Source organism: Narcine bancroftii, chromosome 4 (genome assembly GCF_036971445.1).
Source record: "Narcine bancroftii isolate sNarBan1 chromosome 4, sNarBan1.hap1, whole genome shotgun sequence".
In the NCBI taxonomy this organism is placed as follows: domain Eukaryota; kingdom Metazoa; phylum Chordata; class Chondrichthyes; order Torpediniformes; family Narcinidae; genus Narcine; species Narcine bancroftii.
This window is the reverse complement of record NC_091472.1, coordinates 128193475-128214148: the sequence shown is the minus strand read 5'-3', so window position 1 is coordinate 128214148 and position 20674 is coordinate 128193475. Positions and strand designations below refer to the sequence as shown.

The following is a 20674-nucleotide window of genomic DNA, read 5'->3' as shown; positions in this document are numbered from 1 at the left end:
CCTCAAGACTGGTCTTCTGTTTCTCTTTTGGTCTTGATGGCTTCCTGTGATTTCTCATTTTAGCTTTTTATTCACTATAATTCCAGGAGGGGGATGTATTGATTCTTGGTGCATTAAAGTGGGCCATATAAGTGTACAGCACTGTCGATCAAGGCACTCTTTTGCAAATCGTATTAATATTTTGTTTTCTACGTGTTGTGATAAATTGGGACTGAGAGCCTTGGGGCTAGGGTCTGACCCCTGTGGATTGAATAAAGTTATAATGACACTTCAAAACAGCAGTTTTGAACAGATGAGAAGGTTGTCGTTGTGGGAGACAGGGCCATCATGGGGAAACTCATGAATGAAAATGGAAGTGCCATAACAATTTCCAAAGCATTATATCACTGCCCTGCTTAAAACAAAACGTAGTTTTTTTTTATGTGTGTATGTGCATCAACGCTCTTAACATACAGCAGAACAATTTCCGCTGATCATCTATTGGGTGCACTGCACTTAGATACATGTTAGTGCAGGATTTCACTGCAAAATCTGTGAACCTGATCAATCATGTAATTAAATCAGGTCACTTGGTAACAGACGTTATTTATCTGCTGATTGAGATATGAATATTTATCTTGAAAAATCTGCCATCCGTTAGTATATTTCAGACTAAGAGGCCCTTCTTTGTTACAAATCCATTTCAAACAATAATTTTTTTTGGAGACAAAGCACAGGTTTCACTTTGATGACACCTCCTCTGATGGCGTCACCGCAACCCTCGAGTGATGCTAGTGCTGCGGATGGGGAGGGGGCAAAATAACTCATGGTGGGGAGGGGAAGGCATGGCCTGCGAATGCCACCCCCTTGACGCCGAGCCTGCCACAAACCCTATCAAATCTTCTCCCATCAAAGGTGTAGCTGAACTATACAAATCATCCAGCTAATTCACAAGTTGCCATCATTTATTATTCATACCTTCTGATTTACATGGCTCATATTTTACAGTAGACTGTAAAGAAAGAAACTATCCTCTTCACAAAAAAAGTATTAGTATTGTGAGCACTCTTGAAAGATTAACATCTGACTACATGTTACAATATTGTGACTGTGGTGAATGTCTGCCAACTGCCTCTCTCCCCCCTCTGGCGAGCCTTGCTGTACTAACATTGGCTGTGCATTATCTCTACTGTTAAGGACACTCCCCTTGAATATAACTATGTATGCATCTATTGTTTTTCATTATTGTACCACGAGTTTCTGCTAATAAAAGCCATGATTAGTGTTTGACCACATCGTCTTGGTCTACTTCATCAACTGGCACTTCAATTTTATTAGCAGAAACTACTGTAAGAAAACCACTTGTCATGAAAGGTATTTTGAATTTTAATTTGTTGATATACCATTATCATAGTAAATGAATGTTTAGGAAAAAAAATTGCTGGGTTTCAGAAATCCAAGGCACAAACCAATCACAACTATTTGCTTTACACATTATCTTGCCATGAAATCAAGGAGGAAGCCATTCTGAGGGTCACACAACTTTGACTCTAGTAATTACCCAAGAACAAATTAGGACCCATTTAACTTGTGCAATAGACAACTAGTGGCAAGCCAAGAATCAGTATAATTATGGAGGCCACAACAAACCAGATTCAGCAGGTAGAGATACAGAAAAGCTGCAGATACAGGAAACAAACAAAGAATTGCTGGACAAAGTCAACAGCATCAATGAGTAGAAATGATCAATGTTTCTGTTGATAAAGGGTTCATACATGAAATGTTGACTGACCATTTCTATTCATGGATGCTGTATGACCTGCTGAATTCCTCCAGCAATTCTTTGATTCAGCAGGTGTTGGCCAACACTATTATTGAACTGCTACAAACAAGAAACGGAGCCAAATGTCAAAATTGTGCAACAGGAGAAGAATGGTTTATCATCATTGAAGTTTCTTTTTAATATATAGTCAAAACTCATGGTATCCGACACGAAAGGGGATTGCGGATGCCGAACATACGAATTTTCTGGTTGCCTGAGACTCACTTGTGACCTGCATTAAGAACAAACAGTTTAAAAGACAAAAGAGAGTACAAAATATAAATTTGAAAAAAATCTGTACTTACTCTTTAATTATGTAAAATTCACTTTAATCAGGTGCAGTGAACTGAGATTCACTGGTGGTGTGCTGTACTGATGGCTGGCTCCAACCCCATCTACCCATATCTACCCCTGGTGTCCCACCTTCTCTTCTGAAGACCACTGTAAGATTTGCCCTCAGTTATAAGCTTATAAAAGCATATTTTCTCCTTCCAGTCGTGAGAGCTTTTATTCACGCTACAATTTTATTAGCTTATTCCATAGAAGATGGCAGCGCTGCTCAAACCAGGAATGCTGCTGATAGACCCTCTGTCCCCCAAAGCCAGACTGCTTCCAGGCCTACCTGAACGCAACCAGAGACGTCTTCCACACTGATGAATTCAGGTCTGCACTCATTTCCATGGTAGGAATGAAAGGGTATGCAGTCATCAGGAACTGCACTACATATGACGATGCCATCCAGGCTTTGAAGGCTCGGTACCTGAAGTTGCAAAACGAGATCCAAGTGAGGCACCAACTCGCTCTACGTTGTCAATGGCCAGGAGACCATCGACGATTACCTGTTGAATCTGTGGATATTTGCCAAGAAGTGCAGGTATGAAACAGCTACGGGCCGTGCTCCTGAGGAAGAACAGATCCAGGACACTCTAGTCGGCGGGGTCCGCTTAAGGTATGTGAGGCAGCGACTGCTCGAGTCGGGCAAGGAGGACCTGGCTAACTACATTGAACTGGTCAAGTCGCTGAAAGAGGCCAAGCTTGAGAACGACAACCTCAGGGCTAGCAAGCTCATTCACTCAGGTGACCCCTTCCAAGGACCGGCGTTTTCCACTACCCCAGCCCTAACGGCTGCTGCTTCCTGTGCTTGGGAGCGCTCCCGCACTAGGGAGTGCTTTTTTTGCAGCAAGAGCCAGCAATCCCAATCTCATTGCTTGGCTAAAGACTCAGTTTGCTCCAGCTGTGGCAAGAAAGGACATTGTGTGAGGGGAAGCCTGGTGAAGTCCACACCCTGCACCACTCCCGGATCTGATTCCAGCCCCAAGCCGTTTTCCCCATATTTGCCTGAACTCACTTGCAGCGCTACACACCGAAGGAGGGTGGCTGCAAGAAAAAGGTGCGAAATGCCCATCTTGCTGCGACACAAATTCAAACTTGGTGCCTTCTTCGTAAGAGGAAGGAGGGCGGAAATCTTGCGGAGCTACGAGGTCTTACCCGCAAGCAACCCAAGTTGGTGGGGGGGGGGGGGGGGTCACTCGAGGGAGGAATATGGAGTCTCCAGGCTCCTAGCCTTGATGCTTCAAGATCAGGACAGACCTCATCAGCTTCATAACTCCATTGTGACAGTTAAGGTAAATAGACACTCCATTAAATGCCTAATCGACACAGGCTCTACTGAAAGCTTCATAGACACATGGACTGTACAGGAATTCAACCTAAATGTATATATTTCCAATTATCGTATATTCCAAGGGTGGCCAAACTTGTTTAATGCAAGAGCCACAAATGATAAAGCTCAGATGCTTGAGAGCCGCAGGACAAGAACAAAATTCACAAAAATTGCAAGCCGCATATTAAAGTTCAAAGAGCCACGGTTTGGCCACCCCTGGTATGACCTTGGAGTATTCTGGTCCCCTCCCTCCATAATAGTTTGGAATGGAGGGCCCCTAAAATCAGAACCCACATGCAGCCTCTCCAAACTGAATATCGACCCCCCCCCCCCCCCCCCATCTCACTTCCCAAATCTGTCCCCAGACTGCAAATCTATTGCAGGAGGTACAGCACAGCAGATGGGGACGTCATAAAGTCTGAGACACAATGTCTACTCAATGAAGGTATCATCGAACCAAGCACTAGCCCATGGAGAGCACAAGTGATGGCGGTAAAAGGGGAAAACAAGTCCAGGCTAGTAATTGACTATAGCGAAACTATTATTCAGTACATACTCCTAGATGCTTACCTACCACCCCCCCCTCGAATTGCGGACACGGTGAATGATATTGCGCAGCATTGGGTCTATTCGACCATCAACCTGAAAGCTTCTCATCACCAGCTGCCAATGCGTTCTGAGGACTGCCCATATACAGCATTTGAGGCTAATAGTCGTTTCTATCAATTCCAGAGGGTCCCTTTCAGTATTACTAACAGGGTTTCTATCTTCCAGAGGCAGATGGACAGAATGAATGATGAGTATGGGTTTGTCTACCTTACCCTACCTCAATAACGTCACCATCCGTGGCCATCCCTGGAGGACCGTGACACCAACTTTAGAGTTTTCTCCATGAAGCGAAAGCCCTGAACCTCACTTATAACTCTAGCAAGTGTGTGTTCAGAACTAAATGTCTGGCTATCCTTGGCTACGTGGTGGAGAATGGCATCATTGGCCCCAATCCTGATAGGATGCGTCCCCTGTTAGAGCTCCCCATTCCCAGGTCCATGATGGCTTTGAGGAGATGCCCGGGGTTTTTCTCATATTACACCCAGTAAATCCCTCAATACATTGATAAGGTTCAACCCCTCTTAAAAGCCACTTCTTTTCCTCTCTCAGCCAAAGCCCAAACAGCTTTTAACTATCTCTGAAACCACATTGCAAAAGCCGCTACACACGCAGTGGACAACAATGTAATTTTACAGGGGCAAATCAACACTTCGGATGTGGCCCTGGCTGCTACCCTCAACCAGGCGGGCAGGCAGGTTACAATTTTTTCCCCCTCGGACATTGCAAGGCCACGAGCTCCGAAATCCCTCTGTGGAAAAGGAGGCTCCAGCCATGAGGCATTGGAAGCACTACCTGGCTGGTAGGAAATTTACGCTCCGCACTGACCAGTCCTCTGTCGCATTTATGTTTAATAATGTCTAGAGGGAAAAAAAAATCAAAAACGACAAAATTATTAGGTGGAGGATTGAGTTCTCCACCTACAATTATGACATTGCCTATCGGCCAGGAGCCCTTAATGACCCTCCAGACGCCTTAGCCAGAGGAAGCTGTGCCTTTGCACACACTGGTCAACTTCAGTCTCTATATAATGAGCTCTGCCATCCAGGGGTTACCAGCATGGCTCATTTTGTCAAGGCGCACAATCTGCCCTACTCCACAGAAGATGTCAGGGAAATGACCAGGTCTGCGTGGAGTGAAACCCGCACTTCTACCGCCTTGCAAAAGTGCAGATGATCAAGTCATCCAGGCCCTTCAAATGGCTCAGTGTCGATTTTAAGAGACCTCTTCCCTCCACAAACAGGAACATTTTCTTCCTCTGTCATTGATGAGTATTCCCGCTTCCCGTTCACCATCCCAGGCCCAGACACATCCACTTCGTCAGTCATAAAGGCTCTAGATTCCATTTTCGCCATGTTCGGGTATTGTGGCTATGTACATAGTGACCGGGGCTCATCTTTTCTGAGTGAAGAGCTACGTCAGTTCCTGCTGGCATGGGGCATTGCATCCAGCAGGACTTCTAGTTACAATCCCCCAGGGGTACGGGCAGGTTGAAAAAGAAAACACCACACTCTGGAAGGCTGTCAAACTGGCTCTCATTGCCAGGAAGTTCTTCCCACAGCACTCCATTTCATCCGGTTGCTACTATGTACAGTGACCATCGCTACTCCTCATGAGATCCTACTCAATTTCTAGAGAAGGTCAGCATTGGGAACTACACTTCCAACCTGGCTCACAACTCCTGGTCCGATCCTTCTCAGGAAGCATGTGAGGAGAAGCAAGAGTGACGCCTTGGTGGAAAGGGTGAAATTGCTCCACGCCAATCCTATGTATGCCTATGTGAAGTGTCTGGATAGCAGGGAGGACATCATCTCCATCAGGGACCTGGCACCTGCTGAAACAGAGCCATGGAGCTCATTCTCGCCACCACCAGTCAGGGCCTCAGGGAATCTGGTTCAGGAAGAAAGTGCATCCTCCTCCACCGTAGAGCCGGAGATCCAGTCTACCTCTCCTCCCTCACATGGGGACCAAGAAACCGAAGGAGCCCAAGGCTCTCCCGTGCTTAGGTGCTCCACCAGGATCTCCAGACACCCCAGATGGTGTAAACTTATAAATAACTATATTTTTGGATTTTTTTCTTAATCCATGTTCTCCGTCTTCATCCACAGACTCTAAATTTTGAACGAAAAGGTGAATGCAGTGAACTGAGATTCACTGGTCGTGTGCAGTTCTGATGGCTGGCTCCGTGCAGTTCTGATGACTGGCTCCGCCCCCATCTACCTCTATATAACCCTGGTTTCCCTGCCTAAACTCTGAACCCTTCAGAATACCACTGTAAGACTCTACCCTCAGTTTATAAGCTAATAAAAGCGTATGTTCTCCTTCCAGTCGTGAGGGCTTTAATTTGCGCTACATCAGGTAATTCTCATAACTTACAAAATTTAAATTAGAACCCTGGTTGCTCACACTGTAACAGCGTTGTGCTAACCTTGTCACTGTCATAATTAACCACCTCCCCCAAGTTTACAGATAAAACCTTAATAATATTCTAATAATGACTCTTATCAGGCAGGGATCAGGAGACACTTTGGGAAAGTCTCCCCAGCAGCATTGGCCGACTCTTCATCCTGGGCGATGCCATTTTATTCAAACACCTTTATTCAAACCGTTGCTACAGGTGAGGCATGACTGTGCCCTGCCACCGGCTGATTGATGCTCCCATCTTCATCAAAGGGGTTGTGTGTTGCTTTGGAGAACATTTACTTTTACAATTTAAAACTTTTATTTAAAATTTTATTTATCTAAATTTCCATTTATTTATCTATTTATTTATTTCCTCAATTTTTATTTTTGCTAGATGCTTTATTTCTGGATAACAGGGATTTTACTGCACTTTGGCTGAGAAAACTCAGGCTGCAGGTAAACTCACATAGCTCAGAGAACATTTTGAAAATGATTGCTGTTTAATCCTAATAAATAACAGCTCTCTTGAAGCAAAATCAAAACACTTCAAATGCTAAAAATCCAAAATAAAAACAGAAAGATTGTAAATACTCACAGGTTGGGCAATATACATGCAGAGTAAAACAGAGTTTATGCTTTAATTCGATGTTCTTTCATCAGAACCGGGTAAAGTTGGAAACCTGTGTCTTGTTCCTTTTTCGCACGCCATAGTCATCTTGGATTGGATAGAACTTTGCTAAAGACATTTCAATGTAGCATAATTCAACTGCTTTCTACAACCAATGAAAATTCTTCCCTATCAATTTTACTTTCTGAATTTCACTAAGAAAATACTCTTATATTTTCCATTAACAACTTGGTGTCATGGCAGATAAGGAATGTATTATAATGGTTTTTGAATACAAAATATCACTTTGCTACATTATGTTGTAACATGTTTGACAGTGTTTTAACATAAGAAACTGAAGAGGGGAAGGCCACTTGACTTCTTAAATCTGCTCTTCAATTCAATCACATAATGGCTGCTGATCTTTTGATAATTTCCCTGCATTCATCATATTTTACTTGATCCTTTTAATATCTAAAAAAAAAATCTATCAACTTCTCTCTTGAATTGATTTAGCAGCTAACTCTCTGCAGCCATCTTTGGTATAGAATTCCAAATCCAGTAATCATTGCTCACTGGGTGGAGAAAATTCTTTTTATATCAGGCTTTAAAGGCTTGCCCCAATGATTTAGAAATTCCAGCTGGGGGAAAACATAATTCTTGTATCTACCTTGCTATTTCCTGCATGCATTTTGTAAACTTTAATGAAATCATCTCTCATTCTTCTAATGCAGGAGAATATAGTCCAAATTTGCTCATCATTCCTCAAACAATAAATCCGCCATCCTAGGGAGGAATCTGGTGAACTTTCATGACACTTACCCTTTTGCAAATTATACCGTACTTAAAATCAAGAAACTTTGCCTCAAGTTTATAAGTACAGCCCAACGAAACTGTTCTCTTGTCATCAATGCAAAAAAAAATAAAGACACACAAACATAAATACAGACAAGCAGTACATACGCAGAACAAGCACTTCATCCATACAAATAGATTTTGTTTCGTGAATATGCGAGTCTCAGATGCTTTGTGTGAGCAGTTCCTTTGGTTGTTCAGCATTTTCACTGCCTGTGGGGAGAAGCTATTCTGCAGCCTGGTGGTGCTGGCTCTGATACTCCTGTATCTCTTCCCCACTGGGAGCAGCTGAAAGATGCTGTGCAGGGTGGAAGAGGTCCTCAATGATTTTGTGCGCCCTCTTCAAACACTGATCGTAGTAGATCACGTCGATTGGGGAGGGGGGAGAACACTCCAGTGATCTTCTCTGCCACTCTTATGATACTGTGAATTGACCTCTGATATATTTCTCCTTAGCAACAATATCACACTGTGATACAGCCAGCCAGGATATCTGTTCACAATATTCCAGGTGTAATCAATTGATACCATACAGCCAAAATAGTTACGAGTTAAATTTTGAACTGAAATTGCCTTGCACTGATGGCCGACATATGATTTGCCTTTCCAATTGCTTGGCTGTACCTGCATGTTTCGATGATTTGTGTTTACTAAGGTCTCCCTCGACACCAGCATTTTTCATTCTCTCTTTATTTAACAAATAATCTGCCTTTTGATTTTCTTGCACTAAGAGGTTGACTTTACACTTTTCCCACATTAGTGGAGCTGAGGGTGGGGGGGGGGGGGGGTGCTACAGGTCAGGCTGAGATGCCAGGACTGAGGCTTCCGCTTCCCATCATCCTCCTGGCTAATGCACGGTCCCTGGAGAACAAACCTGATGAACTCCAAGCCAGACTTCAAACATCAGAGAGTCATCAGGGAGTGCTGTGTGATGTGCTTTACAGAAACATGGCTAAACGTGGACATCCCAGACACGGCGCTGCAGCCCAAGGCCTGCACCCTCCATCGCGCTGAGCAAACACCAGCATCTGGAAAAACCAGGGGAGTCAGCATTTGTGTCGTCACCATCAATTCCTCATGATGCCCCAGTCCTAGTTCCCCAACCTGGAACATTTGGCGATCAAGTGTCGCCCATTATACATGCCAAGGGAGTTCACCGCCATCATCCTGGTCGTAGTGTACATTCCACCCCAGGCTAACATCAGCCTGGCACTGGAGGGACTGAGCTCTATGATTAATAGCCATGAGACAGTATATCCTGATGCCTTCCTGATCATTGTACAAGACTTCAATCAGGCTAATCTGAAGAAGTCTCTGACAAATTACCACCAATACGTCACACGCAAGACCAGGGGAACCACACACTCGACCACTGCTACACCACCACGAAGAACGCAAACCAAGCCATACCATGACCACACTTCAGGAAGTCTGATCATCTTGCTATAGTTCTACTTCCAACGTACAAGCAGAGACTAAACACCACGGTAAAGTCAGCAAAAGTATGATCGAGGGAGGCAGAGCAGTGTCTGCAGGACACCTTAGTCAGTGAACTGGAACATATTCAAGACCTTATCCATAGACTTGAATGAATATGCAAAAGATGTCACCGACTTCATCAACACCTGCATGGACAAATGTGTCCATATGCAAATACCAGGTTCTCCCCACCCAGAAGCCTTGGATGAATCAGAGAATTTGCAACCTGCTGAGGTTGAGAATAAGGGCATTTAAGGCTGGGGATCAGGATCTTTACAAGAAATCCAGGCACGACCTGTGGAAGGCCACCTTTGAAGCAAAGTGGCAATTCCAGAGGAAGCTAGAGACAGATACACACCAGCTATGGAAGGGAGTGCAGGCCATCATAGCCTACAAAGTGAGAGTTAAAACTATAGATGGTTGTGATGCTTCACTACCCAATGAACTGAACACCTTCTATGCCCTTTTTGAGAAGAACCACCAAACAGTGCCAACTGGAATCCCTGAAAAGCCTGAGGACGCTGTGATGTGTCTCTGAGGGTGATGTCGGAACATTATTCAAGAGGGTGAACCCTCGCAAGGCATCAGGGTACTGAAAATCTGCGCCAGAGTGTTCACAGGCATTTTCAACCTCTCATTTTTGCAGTCAGAGGTTCCCACCTGCTTCAAAATCTTGATCCCGGTACCTAAGAAGAAAAGTGTGAGGTGCCTCAACGATTATCAGCCAGTAGCACTGTGATGAAATGCTTTGAAAGGTTGGTCATGGCCAGAATTAACACATACCTCAGCAAAGATCTGGACTTACTGCAATTTGCCTATCATCGCAATCGCTCCACAGCAGATGCAATATCCCTAGCTCCCCACTCAGCTCTAGACCACCTTGAAAGCAGCAATTCATACATACGGGGCTGCTCTTCATCGAGTATAGCTGAGCCCTCATTATCATTATTCCCGCAGGGCTGATCAAGAAGCTACAAACTCTGGGCCTCTGGACCCCCCCCCCACCGCTTTGCAACTGGATCCTTGACTTTCTCATTGGAAGACCACAGTCAGTACGAATTGGAAGCAACATCTCCTCCTCACTGATTATCAACACAAGCACACCCCAAGTATCGGTGCTTAGCCTACTATTCTGTTCATTATGCACCCACAACTGTGTGGCCAGGCACAATTCCAATGCTTTCTACAAAATTGCCCTGACACCACAGTTGTCAGCAGAACCATGAATTGGCAATGAGGAAGCATACAGGATGGAGATAGAGTGGTGTCACAACAACCACCTTGCATTCTACATCTGCAAAACCAAGGAAATGATTGTAGACTTCAGGAGGAAGTTAGGGGAACATTACCCAGTTCTCATCAAGGGTGCATTAATGGAGAGGGTCAAGAACTTCAAATTCTTGGGTGTCAACATCTCCGAGGATCTGTCCTGGGGCCTCAACATTGATGCAAAGAAGGCTCACCAGTGACTCTACTTTGTGATGTGTCTGAGGAGATTCAGTATGTCACCAAAGACTCTTGTTAACTTCTACAGGTGTGCTGTGGAGAGCATTCTGGGTGGCTGCTCTGGTATGGAGACACCAACTCTCAGGGCAAGAATAAACTCCAGAAGGTTGTTAACTCGGCCTGCGACATCACAGGCATCAGACTTCACTTCATTGAGGACATCTGCATGAAACTGTGTCTTAATAGCAGCTATTATCCTCAAAGATCCCACCACCCAGACCACGCCTTCTTCATTCTGCTACCAACAGGAAAAAGGTAATGAGCCTAAAGACGAGCACTCAACGGAACAAGGACAGCTTCTTCCCCGCTGCCATCAGACTCCTGAATAATCAATGAACCGTAGACTCTGCCTTATATTTTGTGCTCTATTACTTTGTTTTTTACATAGTAAAGTTGTAAGAAAGTTATAATATGAATGTTTGCTCCACGATACTGCCGCAAAACATTGAATTTCATGACTTGTTCATGACAATAAATTCTGATATTCTCTTTCATCTGTCATGTTCACTTTGCAAGTTTTACTGCACTCTCCTCACAGCTCACACTGCACGTATTTTGTAACATCCACTTTTTTTGATCATCCATTGGCAAAGATTGAGGCCTGTGCCCATCCTTGCTCTATTTCACTAGTCAAAGCTTTCCCACTGAAAAATGAATCATTTATTACCACAGTTTTCAAATGGTAACCATTCCTCAAGTAATATCAGTATATTATTTCCAAAATGTATTCATTTTATATATTTTTTAATGTACGAGATCATATTTAATTAAAATTAGTTGAAATATAAAATACACAAATTCACCATTGGAATTAAAAATAATCAAGGGCTGACAGGCCACTGGGAACCATACTTGTACTATAACACGGAATGTCAAAAATCAGCTTCAAGTTCTTAAAAAAATTGGAAAGGAACAAATCTGTACATGAATTCCCATTTTTAAAGTCTGTTTTGAGTAATTCAGGGATTTTTTTCTCTTAATCATAAATTAGTTTGTAATTTGAAATAAAGTTGCAAACTATGAATTAGTATGAGCATTTTTGCATGAAGAATCACATGAAAGGAACAAATTTGTATTAATATAATGAAATGTCAACTGGAAAATATTTCACAATCTTTTGAATTGTCAGTATTGTAACCCTTATTTGTTTGTCATGTTCCTTTGCGTAAATAGCACTACTGTACTTTATTTAGTGTGATGCTTCTGATGAACAGAATCTTTATACCATTCTCTGACATCACTGGCACTGTGGCACATTTCACCCTACTCTTTGTGTTTGCTTTTTTGCCACGATGTTCCCTATTGTGCACTTTAATTTTAACTGCCGCCATTTTTGCTGTTCCATGAGATTTATTTAATTGACAGCCAATGTTACATTATTCTCCTCATTCCCTTTCCCTTCTGTGTTTGGGCAGTTCCACTGCTCTCAAGGTACACCAAATTCATTTTATTAATCAGATTTTATTTACTGATTTGTCTAACCCCTACATCATTGTATTTCTTGGGCTATTATCTGTTGGTCATCTTCAATTTCATCAAATATTTGTACATTTCTTTTGTAGCACAGTATCTGTATTTGCATCAATGTGCATTTGTTGTTACTCCATTATGTATTTCTAGTAAGATCTTAGCAATTCCTCCCATTCCATAACTTTTATGTTCATTTTCTGTTTCCCGAAGTTCCATATTCCCACTACCAACATTCCTTGAATTACTCCTTCAGTATTGTATATGGGAAATGATAGACATAGAGAAAGATGGGGAAGGGTAGCTAATGGAAACTAGAGATCAATGTTAATGCCAATCAGTTGGAGGCTGCCCAGACAGAATACAAGTTGTTGTTCTTCCAATTTGCAGGTGGTCTCAGTCTGGCAGTGCATGAGACCATGGATAGATATGTCAGCAAGGGAATAGGGCAGAGAATTGAAATGGGTGGTCACTCAGAGATTCTTGATATTACAGTTGACAGAGTGGAGGTGCTCAACGAAGTGATCTCCCAGTCTGTGTGCAGACTCTCCGACGTAGAGACCACAATGGGAGCACAGCATGCAGTAAATGATCCCTGCAGATTCACAAATAACGTGGAAGGACTGTTTTGGGCTCTGAATGGTGGTAAGGGAGGAGGTGTGGATCACAGGAGTAGGTGCCAAGGGGACGATTGGTGGGAAAGGAAGAGTGGACGAGCGAGTCACAGAGGGTGCAGTCCCTATGGAGGGTGGAAAGGCAAGGGGCAGGGAAGATGCGTCTGGTTTTAAATCTCATAGTTGATGGTGGAAATAGCAGAGGATGAGATGTAGGATATGAAGGCTGGTGGGATAGTTAAATGACAACAAGGGGCATTCTGACCTTGTTGAGTGTGGGGGTGGGGGGGGGGTCAGGGCAAATGTGCGGGTAATGGAGAAAAATGGGTGAGGGTCCAATTGATGGTGGTTGACATAAGAAGGAAGAGGACAGCGCTGATGATCTAGTATGGAAGTCCTCATCCTGGGAGCAGATGCAATGAAGATGGAGGAACTGAGTGAAAGGAATGGGGCAGAATGTGAAGTGGTGTAGTTGAGGTAGCTGTTGGGAGTTAGTGGGTTTGCAGAACATGTCTGCTAAGATCAAGTGAATTTGAGGTCGGTGTGGAAGGTGACAGCACAGTGGATGAAGTTAACGAGATCATCGTGGGTACATGAAGCAGCACCAAGGTAAGTCATCGATAAAGTGGAGAAAGAGCCTGTGTAAGCTTGTGGGATGGACTACTCAATATAGCCAACAAAAATGCAGGTGTAGCTGGGGCCCATGCGGATACCCGTGGCCACCACTTGGTCTTGAAGTTCTTGAGGATGAGGATAAGTTCTGCCTGCTGGAGGAGAGTGATGGTATAGGGATACTGGTTGGGTCTATTATTGAGAAAGAAATGAAGGGTTTTGAGACCTACAGTATGGGAGATGAAGGTGTACAGTGATTGGATCTCCATGGTGAAGATAAGGTGATTGAGTTCAGGGAACTTTATGTTGTTGAAGTGATGGAGGGTTTGTGAGTATTGTGGATGTTGGTGGGGAGGGATTGGACTAGGGGGATAAAATGGAATCAAGGTAGGTGGATACTAGTTCATTGGGTCAAGAGCATGTGGAAACAACGGGCCTGCTACGACAATTGGGTTTGCAGATCTTGGGTAGGAAGTAGAAACAGGCGGTGTGGAGTTTGGAAACAATAAGGTTGGAGGCTGTGGCAAGGAGTTGACTGAAAGAGATAAGTTCAGAGATGGTTCAATGAGACATTGGTTGATTAGTTTTGGTGGGGTCTTGTTGGAGGGGTAAGTCAGAGGAGGTATCTGAGAGTTGTCGACTGGCTTTGGCCAGATAGAGGTCAGTGCGCCAGACCATAACAGTGCCACCCTTGTCTGCAAGTTTGATGGCGAGTGTAGCAACTTCGATCAATAGTCGCTTGGAGGGTAAGTGAGGCATTTGTCTGCGACACGTTTCTTGAATGAATCAGTAATGCCCAAATTAATTTTCTTATAGTCTTTATTAACAAACACAAAAGGCCTATGTCATATGTCGTATCATTCAATATCAATAGCTAAAAACTACTGTAGAAGTAATGTCCTAGCGAAATACCAATTAATCATAACATAACTTCTATCGTTCTAACGTCCTTGTAATTGTCTAACGTCCGTGCAACGGTCAACAGAAATTGTCTAGACGTCTCCCATCCATGTATCTTTCAAATTTATTCTTAAAACTCAAGATTGAGCCCATATTTACCTCGTCAGATTGCAGCTCCATCCATTCAACTACCACTCTCTGAATGAAGAAGTTCCTCCTATTGTTCCCCCTTAGCCTTTCCCCTTTTACCCTAAAGCTAGGTCCTCTCATATTCTGCATGCAAAGCAATTACTCACATTTACTGTCTATACCCTTCATAATTTTGTAAATCTCTATCAAATAACCCCTAATTCTTCAATGCTCCAAAGAATAAACCTTTCCCTGTAACTCAACTCCTGAAGACCTGGCAACATCCTGGGACATTTTTTCTGCACTCTTTCAATATACCACCTCACCATATCATCCCAACTCGTATACTCAATACTTTGATTTATGAAGACCAAGATGCCAAAAGCTTTCTTTACAACCTGTGATGCCACTTTTAGGGATTTATGTATCTGTATTCCCAGATCCCTTTATTCCTCCACACTCCTCAATGCCTTATCATTTACTGTTTATGTTCTACCTTGGTTTGTCCTTCCAAAATGCAACACCTCAGACTTGTCTGCATTAAATTCCATCTGCATTTCACTGGCCCATTTTTACCAGCTGCTCCAGATCCCTCTGCAAGGTTTGAAAGCCATCCTCGCTATCCACAATGCCTCCAATCTTAGTGTCATCAGCAAACTTGCTAACCCAATTTACCCTATTATCATCCTTTACCCCATTGATATAGACAACAAACAGAATAGTCCCAACACCGATCCCCAAGGCACACCACTACCATTCTTAGTATTCTCCCATTCAGCCAATTTTGAATCCACTTTACACCTTCTCCATGGATACATAGTGTCTGAACTTTCTGAACTAACCTCCCATGTGGGACCTTATTAAAGGCCACATAGACATCCACAGCCTTTCTTTCACCTACTTTCTTGGTAACTTCCTCGAAAAACTCTATAAGATTTGTTAATCACACACAGATCCATGCTGACTATTCTTAATCAGTCTGTGGTTGTCCAAATACTTTATCTCCTATCTCTCTGAACACCCTCCAATAATTTAACTACTACTGAAGTCAGGGCCACTGGCTTGTAATTCCTGGTTTACTTTTAGAGCCTTTTTAAAAAAATAGAACAACAGGAGTTACCCTCCAATCCTCCAGCACCTCACCCATGTCAAATATTTTTGTCAGGGCCCCTGCAATTTCTACATTAGTCTCCTTCAAGATTCAAGGGAATATCATGTCTGGCCTGAGGGATTTATCTACTTTTATTCATTGTAAGGCAGTAAGCACCTCCTCCTGTTTAAGCTCCATGCCACTACTGCTCATTTCCTTTCCTTGTGCACTATGCCAGTTTCCTGAGTAAATACTGATGCAAAAAAAAAACTGTTCAAGACCTCCCCATCTCATGAGGCTCCACACATAGATATCTATTCTGATCTTCTAGGGGACCCTTACTATCCTTTTAATATACTTGTAGAAATCCTTAGGGTTTCTTCTTCTTTCTTCTTTGGCTTGGCTTCGCGGACGAAGATTTATGGAGGGGGTAAAAAGTCCACATCAGCTGCAGACTCGTTTGTGGCTGACAAGTCCGATGCGGGACAGGCAGACACGATTGCAGTGGTTGCAGGGGAAAATTGGTTGGTTGGGGATGGGTGTTGGGTTTTTCCTCCTTTGCCTTTTGTCAGTGAGGTAGGCTCTGCGGTCTTCTTCAAAGGAGGTTGCTGCCCGCCAAACTGTGAGGCGCCAAGATGCACGGTTTGAGGCGATATCAGCCCACTGGCGGTGGTCAATGTGGCAGGCACCAAGAGATTTCTTTAGGCAGTCCTTGTACCTTTTCTTTGGTGCACCTCTGTCACGGTGGCCAGTGGAGAGCTCGCCATATAACACGATCTTGGGAAGGCGATGGTCCTCCATTCTGGAGACGTGACCCATCCAGCGCAGCTGGATCTTCAGCAGCGTGGACTCGATGCTGTCGACCTCTGCCATCTCGAGTACTTCGACGTTAGGGATGTAAGCGCTCCAATGGATGTTGAGGATGGAGCGGAGACAACGCTGGTGGAAGCGTTCTAGGAGCCGTAGGTGGTGCCGGTAGAGGACCCATGATTCGGAGCCGAACAGGAGTGTGGGTATGACAACGGCTCTGTATACGCTTATCTTTGTGAGGTTTTTCAGTTGGTTGTTTTTCCAGACTCTTTTGTGTAGTCTTCCAAAGGCGCTATTTGCCTTGGCGAGTCTGTTGTCTGTTGTGAAGGGTTTACGTTCACATTATCTGCCAAAGCAACCTCATGTCTTCTTTTTGCCTTTCTAATTATTTTCTTAGATTTTCTATACTCTTCGAGAAGCTCGTTAGCTCCTTGTTGCCTATATTTGTTACACACCTCTCTCTCCTTCTTACCATGTTGACCACCAATATCCCTTGAAAACCAAGGTTCCCTATGCCTGTTAACTTTGCTTTCAATCCTGACATGAACATGGAAACTGCACTCTCAAAATTTTGCCTTTTAAGGCCTTCCACTTACTGAACACATCCTTGCCAGAAAACAACTTTTCCAATCCACTCTTCCTAGATCTTTTCTCATTTCCACAAAACTGGCCTTTCTCCAATTTAGAATCTCAACTCGAGGACCAGACCTATCCTTATCCATAATTAACTTGAAACTAATAACATTATGGTCACTGGACCCAAAATATTAACCCAAACACATTTGTCACCTGACCCATCTAGTTCCCTAATAGGAGGTCAAGTATTGCTTGTTCTCTTGTTGGTACCTCTATATATTGATTTAGAAAACTTTCTTGAACACATTTGACCAACTCCAAGCCACCCAACCCTTTTACAGTATGGGGGTCCCAGACAATATTTGGAAAGTTAAAATCTCCTACTATCACATCTTTCTGCTTCTTACATCAGTCTGCTATCTCTCTGCAGATTTGCTCCTCCAATTCTCTCTTACTATTGGGTGGTCATAATACAACCCTATCAGTGTGGTAATCTCATTCCTCAGCTCCACCCATATGGCCTCTGTAGACAAACCCTCTGGGCTGTCCTAAGCACAGCTGCGATATTTTCTCTGACTAGCAATGCCACTCCTTCCCCTCTATCACGTCTGCAACAATGGAACCCTGGAACATTGAGCTGCCAGTCTTGCCCCTTCTGCTACCAAGTCTCACTAATAGCAATAATGTCTTAATCCCATATGCCAGTCCACACTCTAAATTTGTCTAACTTACTGACAATACTCCTTGCATTGCTATAGATGACCCTGAGAACACTTCCACCTCATTCAACCTGTTGACTTATAATGGTGCATGTAATTTTAACATCATCTTTTCCCTTCTCCACCCGTTCTGGCACTCTGGTTCCACTTCCCCTGCAAATCTATGATGGCACTAGTATTGACTTCTCCAGTTTCTGTTAGCACCCCCCTCCCATCTTTTCTTATGACTCTTCTGTAGCACGCACTCTCTCTCACTCTTCCCTTTGTCTCCTTTAACCCAGCTCTGCATTCACAGAGTCAAATTTCCCCTCCCCCAGTTAATTTTTACCCTTCTTCTATCCCGACTTCTTCTCCATAGCCAATTAACAACTTTTTTTCTGTTGGTCTGTACTTTCCCCCACCCCCCCCCCCCCACCCCGCCCTTTCCTTTATTCAGGATCCAGCCTGTTTTTTTTAAGTTATATGGACATTATAAGACCTGCTGAGTTCCTCCAGCATTTTCGAGCTTTTACTAATAACACTTTGTGATTTCATAATGATTTACAGAACTATTCTTTCTCAAATTACACTTCACAATCTGTAACCACCCACATAAGTTTCATTCTTTATATAAAAATCAATACATATTTATTATTCATGACACCTGCAAAACACAACCATTATATTTCTCCACTTCTCTCTTTCAATGATTCCTTCTGTCTTCCTGTAGACTGCACACATCAGTTATCCTTGTGGATTATTCTCTGGTAGTTCTTCAACTATCTCTCACTTCATAGACTGTTTCTCCTCATATTCTTATTTAGAGTTTGAAACCTCCCTTGAATTGACGTTTGGAATATATATTTCTCCACCCATCGCGCTTACTTTCAAAATAGAGTTAAGGCAACTATTAATCGTGGGTTTTCCCTTCTTCCAGTTGACATTCCCCTCCCTCTGAATGGTTCACCATCCTGGAGTCGCCCCTCAGTCGAGTTATTTGACAGTGCACTGTTTAAGAACACGTCCCAATGAATTAACCAACCCATATTTCTCTCTATGGAAAAAACATCTTTACTATGCTTTGGACTTGCCCTTTTTAAAAAAAATAATCTTGTTATCTCCCCTTCCCACTTTGTTCTCGAAACAGGATCATGGACTGGTCACTTCGGACAGCTTCTCTTTTTACACCGAGACTTCCCATGTACAATGGTTTTAGTTCCCATCTTCCATGAAACGTTACTCCTTAACCATAATTTACCTTTGAGTAGGCTCCGTCCACCTTGTCGGGAGAGCGTCGGCAACCTACCGCCCCCTGGTTTACCCGCCTCCTGCTATGGATTACCTCCTGTACGTGCCGCCGTGCGTGACGCGGTGCATTTTGGGGACTGTCCCTTGTCTGACCAATATGGCGTCAGTGTGAACGCTGACGGGCCGCCGGTGTGAAGCGGTGCCGGTGAGCTTGTCAGTGAAGTGAGCCATCAAGACCTAGCCCCATCCCAGCAGCCGGCCGCAACCCTCCCCGCCCCCGCTTCTTTATGCATGTCTTCTCCGAGGGGTTGAAGGTGTTGGGCTCCCTTCTCCTCTGCAGGTTGGATTGGTTTCCCCTGAAAATTTCCCTCCTCTGCCTGTTGGGGGACCAAGGAGAACGGTGGGTTGCAATGGCGGCGACTGTGGCTTGAGGAGGCAGCGCGCTGTCCGTGTGTTGGCGCCGGTCCTCGGGAACCATGGCGGCGGCGGCGGCTGCAGCAGCGGCGGCGGCGGCTGCAGCGGCGGCGGCGGCCGACTCTGCCCAGTGGCTCTCGGTGAAGGAGGAGACGCTTTTTCTGCACGACGGGCTGATCAGAGTGACCGATTTGGTGGAACTACCAACTGAGATCGGGGTTTCAGCCGAGCCCGGGGAGAACGAGCAGGAGGTGAGGTCCATGACCTGCATGTATTGCCTGGTATCTGTGCTTTACTCAGATCTAGGGCCGGGGAGGAAGCAAATCAAACGGTAACTCTTCCTTGATAACCCGGCTACCAACCGCTCACGGGCTTTGACGCAGTCTCGTGGCCGCCAACAAAATGGGAGACAATTATTGTCACCAACTGGTTTGGGGGAGCTGAAATCGGAATGTCAGATGATCTAATATGGGTGTGAATACTATGGGCTATAGCGGACGAAAGTTCATCATATATTCTTCATAATGGGAAGTAGGAGCTTTAATGCGGTTGACACCACCCACACTCCCCTCCCCACTCGTTCCATCCAAACCTTGAGAAGGTTTGAGCTGCCTGAACTCCCGCTGACCGGATCCCTATCCAAGGTAAAAAGGTTAGACGATCTTGGATAGCACATGCGAACATAGATGAAGGGAGGCGACAAGATTGGTCAGAATGGAGCAGAAGGAGCAGGTCAGAATTCTAATGTGTATTGAAAAAATATTTATCGATACAAACAACCAAATATTTAGGAACGTAGCAGTGTTGATGTAAATCGCTGTAAAATTAAATCTCGTTGACCATACAGGGTTGTAGTTGCGTTAATCAGTCGCACCATTAAATAGTTGTTAAGATTTTCTCTTGTCCATCTCATATTCGTATATTATAAAGGAGAATTAGCTTGGTGGCAGTATCAACTAAATTCAGGGTGTTGGAAGAAAAATACGTCTAAGGAATTTTTAAGTTCCATCTCTAGAAGTTTAAAAAAAAGTCTCACCTTTGAGGATGATTCTGAAAATTAATAGGAGAGATCTGAAATAAATAAAATATCAAATCTTGTAAATAGAAAAGTTCGATCAGTATGTATCATGGCTGTTTTATTACGCGAAATAGATTGCATTAAGACATTGCCCTTTCAGCGTTTTCATCAGTTGCCT

At 43.9% G+C, this 20674-nt stretch overlaps 1 protein-coding gene and 1 long non-coding RNA gene across 10 annotated transcripts in view; one reads left to right on the top strand and one right to left on the bottom strand.

Annotated features, from left to right (window-relative positions):
• Positions 1-1349: 1349 nt before the first annotated feature.
• LOC138761142 (uncharacterized) lies at positions 1350-19206 on the bottom strand. Its single transcript, XR_011356140.1, has 3 exons — positions 19075-19206; positions 2424-2561; positions 1350-2033 (listed from the first exon to the last, which is right to left on the bottom strand). It is a non-coding gene; the product is annotated as an uncharacterized lncRNA (long non-coding RNA).
• The window catches only part of LOC138761137 (probable E3 ubiquitin-protein ligase HECTD4), a 322279-nt gene continuing 320801 nt past the window's right edge, over positions 19197-20674 (top strand). For all 9 annotated transcript variants that reach the window (XM_069932802.1, XM_069932800.1, XM_069932806.1 and 6 more), the window contains exon 1: positions 19197-19729. In XM_069932802.1, the coding sequence (XP_069788903.1) occupies positions 19541-19729 (189 nt within the window). In that variant the 5' untranslated portion in view covers positions 19197-19540. The remainder of the gene's footprint in view (positions 19730-20674) is intronic.